The following is a 7,217-nucleotide window of genomic DNA, read 5'->3' on the forward strand; positions in this document are numbered from 1 at the left end:
GAGATTTGTCTACCCTTCTTTGAGGCTGGTGGGGGTGGTGTTGATAAGCTGCATAAAAAAAACACTTGCATCTTAAACATTGTGCTTTATTTTTGTGGTGCACATATATCTGCAGACACCGTGATTAAGAATGTTAAATTTAACCTTTAATCTGGTTTAATGGTATGGAAGAAAATCATTATCTTTATATCGCAGAGTTGGGACAAGTTGTGCCAGCTGTTGATTTGTCCTTTGGGTTAAAATCCTCAAAGTATTTATTCTCAGCATTTAGAAGTAAGTATTTCTTGAACCTATAGATATTTTCTAAGGTAAAAAATGGGCAGTGCCCTCAATTATTGTTTTCTTTTTTGTTAAATTATGAATTACATGTCCCAGGACAGGTGCCTGTGGACTTCCACCAACTTCATTGTAACTAACCCTCTGGTAGTGTATCTGATCATTTAAAGTTTGAAAATCATGTCTTTAATGTGTCAGATATTGCATTTGTTTTTGTATCTGCTGGGATAGATGGGAAAGTCACTTATCCAGTCTGTCTTTGGTCTAATATAAATGAGAACTACTCAGTCTCACTTCGTTTTCCATCAGTTTCCCATATTATCTTGTAGTCAAGCAATAAAACAGAACAAGAAGAGGGGAAACAACTCAAAAATAGTTAAAACATTCTTTTAAAACACTAATGATTTTTAGCAATGAGGTTGTGGCAAGGTGGGGTCTGGCCTCTTCTCCCCACTAACAGCAATAGGACAAGAAAGTCCTGAAGGTGTGCAAGGAATTTGTAGGTGTGGTGATAAGAAACATAGTGTGCTTGGTGGTGATGGGTTGATGGTTGGACTTGGTTCAGTACAGCCATATCAGAACTAAAAGTTAAAACAACCAGTTCCTAACTGTGGCTGAAAACTCTTGATTGTTTGAAACATGCTCTATTTCTTTGCTTTGTTACAACTTGCACTGACTTTGCATATGACCTGAATTTGCATCTAGTTTCACCGCTGCCTGAGGTTCTACTATGGTAGGTCGCATTCTGTTTGCGTGCGGAAAGAAAACATTGTTTCCTTGCACAAACTTGCAAAGTCATGGAAAGCCATTTGCCAAAATGGTGAAAATAGGGTCGTGGGTAAGATTTTTAAGAGATCAGTTCTGCACTGAGAGGGCAATTGTTCTTTGTATGACATGCAGCAGTGTCAGGATGTGGACTCGTTTGCAGCACAAGGTTGGTGTTCCTGCAGGTCTGAGTTCTGCTTGTGGCGGCTAACGCATGTCTAACAGCAGTTGTTTTGTTATTAAATCCTGTGCTGTCCGCTCCCTTTGTCGTATGGTGTGCACCCCAAAGCTTTGGTCCGCAGTGCAGACAGTGCTTGATTGTGGAATGTGGTCATTGTCAGATGACAGAGATGGTTTGAGATGGTATCTGGAATCATTGCATACAATAGCATTAGCGCTCTGTGCTGATCAACATTGAAATGTTTGGGGCAACGAAAGAATTGTGAGCAAGACAGAGCATAATTAAAACAACATTCCACAGAATCCAGCGAGGTTTCTGGTAAACAGCTGTGACTAGAGCTGCCTTGAACCACAGTCCTTACATGGCTGCTAAAGGGATTTTAGAGCACTGGAAATCACAGGGAAAGAGGACTAAGTTTTATGTGCTCATGTGGGAATGCCTGATACCTTTCAGCCTACTCCTTCTTTGCCTCTGTTGTTCCATTCTGTGGAATGGAAGCAAGATGCAGTATTACTACTTGGTAGCAGTGCTTTCTGGTTTCCTGGCCATAGTTGAATGTGGGACTCCTGAAGGCAGCCAGTTGCAGTTGCAGCTCAGGTTCTGTTCACCAGGACATTGCGCCTGTAGCCGATCAAGACGGGTGAGCTAACAAGTGAGAGGGACCTCCTATTGTCTACAGTGGTTTTTTTACTTCACAGCTTCCAGAAGGAATGATTACTACAGAAAAACTGCACGGCGCTTAGGGCAGTGCCTGTGGAGAGTAGAAATCAAACTAGTCACTACATGAACCATAAGCTTTCAGAGGCTTCTGATGTTTTGCTGAAAAACAGAGGACGTCTTTAGAAATGTGATAATAGGTATGAATTTTCTGAGATGCTGATGTAGGGACATTCAGTGCAAGCACTCCAGGAAGCAAAAGAAAAAAAAACAGTCACCTGTAAAAGCTGAAGAACATATTGATAATGTAATAGAATGCTACTTATATTGCTCTGAGCTTGTGCTGCTTCATAAGCTTTAGCTACTCAAAGTATCCTCAGAGCTCTGCATATGCATTTGGATGCTTTGGGGTCTGAAGATAAGCCACATATCGCATGAGAGCTGAGAAATCAAGCCTGGTTGTTAATACATACCCCTGAGCACAAGTTACTGTGTCCTTCCAACTAAGTAATTAACTAGTCAATTTAATTGCAGCTTTTTGGTGTACTTTCATATGGTACATTTTCAAGTGGAATGTGGTAATAGAACCCGCGTATAATGTTAGGAGTTGTGTATGTTTAAAGGTTCACCAGTAACGTGTTCAAATGGGTAAGATGTCAGTTATTTGCAATGTTTTGCAAAGGTGAATTTAAGTTTGGCAGGATAATGACACACCACTGTCATCAACACTTTGAGCACGAGAAGTGTTGTGGGTCTTTTTGTAGGTTAATAATTAAAAGCCTCCTATAGACTGGGCTTGCTTGCTGCTGTTGGGTCACTTTCAAGTCACGGGTGTCCATGATTCTAGGAGGTATGCTTTGCCCCACTGACGTTATAGTTAGATTAATGCCTATTTTAGAGGGGAAAGGACAAAGGTCCGAGCAAAAGGTAGCATTTTTTCTTGATGGTTTTTGTAGGCAGTGATCTCTGGCTTTTGGAGGGCTTGAAGAATATGCCCTATGAGGAGCAACTGGGGGAACTGGGGCTGTTTAGCCTGGGGAAGAGGAGGCCAAGGGGAGGCCTTATTGCTCTCTTCCAGTATCTGAAAGGCATTTAAAGTGGGAGCGGTGTCAGGATGAGGGGAAATAGCCTCAAGTTGTGCCAGGGCAAGTTTAGGTTGGATATCAGGAAAAACCTTACACAAAGGGCAGTTAAGCACTGCAGTGGGATCCCCAGGGAGGTGGTTGAGTCAGCATTCCTAGCCGCTCTAAAAACCATTTGGATGTGGTACTCAAGGACATGATTAAGCAATGGGTTGTTAGAATTAGGGTAGCATAGTGAGGTTGTGGTTGGACTTGACTTGATGATGTTTAAGGTCTTTTCCAGCCTGAGCAATTCTATGATTCTATCCCGTTCTATGCCGTTTACCATTTGCATTAAGTTTTGATGTTACCGGATTAGCTGTAAGTAAGTATTACTAAAGATGTTTGAACATAACGATTTTTATATGACCTAAATCTGATGCATTTAAATAATTATCAAGAAAATCTTGGATATGAAGAAATAGGTGGAATTCTGGAAAAGGACTTTGTTCTTGATTTGGTTGCTGGTTATGTTGGACTTTATCTCCGTACTTTTCTTTTTCCACCTGTTAAATGCAGATAGTTGCTAACCTAGAGTCCTCATAAGAGATAGATGATTGTCTCTCCTCCCTTATATATTCTGTTGTTCCAAAGATCATAATTCCAAGAACTTTGAAGGTGATATTTTCAGGGACAGTGCTCCTTTCTTGGCCATTTGGACTTACTTTAAAGAAGTTCAGTATCAAAGAACACCCAGAGGCTGCCACATGACACAGAGAAGATGGCAGTCCTCTGTGGAGTACTGTAGTGCCATAGAGCACAGTGTGGCAGTCCCAGCTGATTAACTAACTAACTGCTGCACTCCAGGAGAGAATCATGTCCTCACAGTTTCTTACCTTGTATCTCAAAGATGCCTTCTCAGAGGTGATTGATTGGCAGTGACATTCCTTTGAGACAGTAGTTGCTGTCACTGTTACTACACTCTTAATTTGTAGATGTAAATGTACTTTAATTACTCCAAAATAATTATTTCATTGAAGAGGAAATGCTGGCAATCCTGGCTTACCTAATTTTTCATGCTTCCTTTTGTTTTGCTGCGGTAGCCCTGAATAGTCGGTATGAAAAGCAGTCTAAGAATCATGGATTTGCTGCAAGAGTAGCTTCATAAATTTGTTAGTATTAGCTACAGCAGCGTATGCACACATTGTACGATATTAGGGGAGAATCCTAATTAAAATCTTGTTGCTCAACAAGCCACAAAGACCTTATAAATAGCATGAGGCTCCAGGCCAACTACAGCAATGTTAGTAATAAATCAGGTCTGATTTGTGAGGTGTTTTTTATTATTTTTACTTTTCACTATTTACTATATATATATACTATATATATTTACTATTCACTATTCCATACTTTTCCATGGAAAAGCATGCACACAGGGATTTTGATTTCTTTATTTTACAGTCATTTTTCTAATTCTGATGTTTTTGTTTTTCTATAGCATTTACTAAATGCTGCAAAGAAACTGGTTTTCTTATGGTGGTGAAGTGTCGGGAAGAGAACACAGCACTGAAAGATTGCCTCGTTGGCTAGTAAGTCCTTTCTGAGCCTTTGTTTTGCTCCATGTTTTTGGCTGTTCTAATGTAGAACTGAATAGAAATGCTAAATGTTCTAAAAAGGGCTTTGCTAACCTTGTGACTTTGGTTTTTTTCTGAAGATCATATCATCTTCGCTTTAGAAGAAAGGATGGTGGTCATGGGTTCTACCTGACAAGACTTAATTTCAGAAATAAAACTATCCTATGGCTAAAAAGGCCTCCTTGCATTTAAATAGTGCTAACGGATCCAGAATCTCAGCCCCAATGAAATGCAGCCCTGTACTCAGTGTGCTGAATTGGGGATGTGGGTGAACAGTGGAAGCACCTTCATATTCTGTTACAGAAACAGGATTAGATCATTCTGGTTTTACTTCTTGTACTGTCTTTCAGTATTTAGTCTTTACTTCAAAAGCATCCAGCAGTTGTTATCTGCAGTAGGAAGTTGTTAAAGAGGGTGACGTGATGCCATGATGGATTGAAATGTCTCTATTTGAAGTCTAATGTCCCTGCAGTGTCACTAGGCCAAAGTTATTCTTGAATTTCTTATTGTGGAGTTTGTGTTCTCTGAACATTATGTGGGTATGGGTGGATTGGGTTGTGATAGAATGCATGTCATATGTACACTGCTAAACCAGAGGTTAATGTTTAATGCCTTTAATGTAGTGATAGGTGGAGTTACTTGTTTGAGAATTGATGAAAAAAAGGTACAGCTACACAACAGACTTGAACCTTCAGAGTCAAGCTAGAGACAAAGACAACCTTTCTCTTGATAATGTCAAATCCTATGCCAGTTTGAAGACTATGGAGCACAGGGCCAGTTCTGACTGGATTATCCTACTACACCTACCATAGTCTGAAGGTGGCATCTTCTGACTTCCATCTGTTTGGGCTGATGAAAGATGGACTGCATGGACAACATCATAGCAGATGTGAAACAGTGCAATCATAGCAGATGTGAAACAGTGCAGACTTTTTACAAGTATAACATGACGTGCAGGCTTTTCTTCATCTCTGGTTAAAACTACATAGCTAACAGAAGTGACTACACGCAAGATAGCATTTTGTAGCTTAGAATTTTCTCTATCAAATAGCATTATTGTGTTCTTTATGTCTGTTGTAGTTTCCCTGGAAATAAATAGAAGACATTACTTTTGGATCTACCCACACACATTTACTGTTCAAGATGCAAACTCAAAATCGTTCCCCTAAAATTCATGTTAGGTTCGCAGGTGCATAAAGATCAGTGCTCTCCAGAGACTTATTTGCAGATAGGTTCCTATGTATAAGAAAAAATTATTTGGCTCTACTGAATGAATATTTCCCTTTCTTTGCTTTCCTCGTTATGGTTTCTCTGCATAGGCCTGAAGAATGAGAACTATGCCTCAAGAAAGAGTGTGCTCAGGAGAGAACACAGACCAATTCAGTATTTAGAGTTTAAGATGATAACTTTGGGTGGGACTGAAGAGCAGTTTTGAGTGCTGTTAATACAGTTTCTATTCTGTTATTCTAATAATGTTCATCTTTCTTTTAGCTATTCTGATCCATCATTCTATGAAGAATGCAAAGCAGAATATTTGAAGCAAAGAGAAGAATACAGAGCAACTGGAATTAAGAAAAAAAGGCAAAAGATTACTTCAAATATATAGTTAAAATTTAAAATGAACTGTTACAGTTTTATATCCAACTTAATGATTTGACTTGATTTAAACAGACTTTGAAATCATCAGTATCTTGTGGTAAAATTTAGCAGCAAGTCAGTAAAAGAAATATCTCTGAAGCTGAAGGTTCTCATTTTCTGTACTCAAGTTTATAATGCATGCAATTTCTCTTGCAAACCTTGACAGCAAAAACCTGCTCCTCCATCTGGACTTGAGATTTTGTTACCAATTAACAAACAGCCTTTTGAAATTTCAAGCTTGTATCTAGTTATACGTGGCAGGCTACATAAAAATTTAAGGGTGAACAAATGTGAGGTATATATGAAAACTAGTCTCTTCATCACCTGACATTGAAAGTACCTGGAAATATTTTTGATGCTCTTACTAGATGTGTGGTAAATGCAGAAGACAAGACCTTCTTGGACCAATTTACTTTTTCATGAAAGCACTGAGTTGTAAGAGCTCAATATTGCTTCTACCTGCACTGTGACTTAAATTCTGAGATTACAATATGAAAAGAGATGGATGTTTCATGTCTTTGTATGGCACAACTGACTGCTTCAGCTTCAGAGTCAGCTCCAGAGGAGAACTCAAGAGTTGTCCCATACGGCCTTTCCTTGAGAGTAGGAACAGGGCAAGAAATCACTGAGAAATGTCTTCCCCCACTATCATTTTTTCATCATGAAGATTATATACACTTCCATACTTCAGGAGCGACCACACTTGCACAATGATTATGGATGAGTAAACAAGTGAACTACATTCTTAAGATGCAGGTCAGTTTTTAAACATCTATTAATACTGTTGCAAAAACTAACCATAAACAAGGCCCTATATGGAAAGGGACAAGGATTTCTTGCATACAGATACTTAAAACTGCATAATTGTAGACCACTAAGTAGTATGAGTATGGAAAGGCCACACACAGGGTATTTGTTCACATAGTGAATTTCTTGTCACGATATTAAAAATGAAATAGAAATATCTTTTTCCTAATTAATAAATTTTGGAACATTTGCATTTAA

General features: G+C 38.9%; 1 protein-coding gene across 1 annotated transcript in view; it reads left to right on the forward strand.

Moving 5' to 3' along the window:
* Nucleotides 1-7,217, forward strand: part of CMC1 (C-X9-C motif containing 1) — a 43,110-nt gene extending 35,893 nt beyond the window's left edge. The window contains exons 3-4 of the mRNA XM_015853957.2: nucleotides 4,439-4,529; nucleotides 6,066-7,217. Of these exons, the coding sequence (XP_015709443.1) occupies nucleotides 4,439-4,529; nucleotides 6,066-6,180 (206 nt within the window). The 3' untranslated portion in view covers nucleotides 6,181-7,217. The remainder of the gene's footprint in view (nucleotides 1-4,438; nucleotides 4,530-6,065) is intronic.

Source organism: Coturnix japonica, chromosome 2 (genome assembly GCF_001577835.2).
Source record: "Coturnix japonica isolate 7356 chromosome 2, Coturnix japonica 2.1, whole genome shotgun sequence".
In the NCBI taxonomy this organism is placed as follows: Eukaryota; Metazoa; Chordata; class Aves; order Galliformes; family Phasianidae; genus Coturnix; species Coturnix japonica.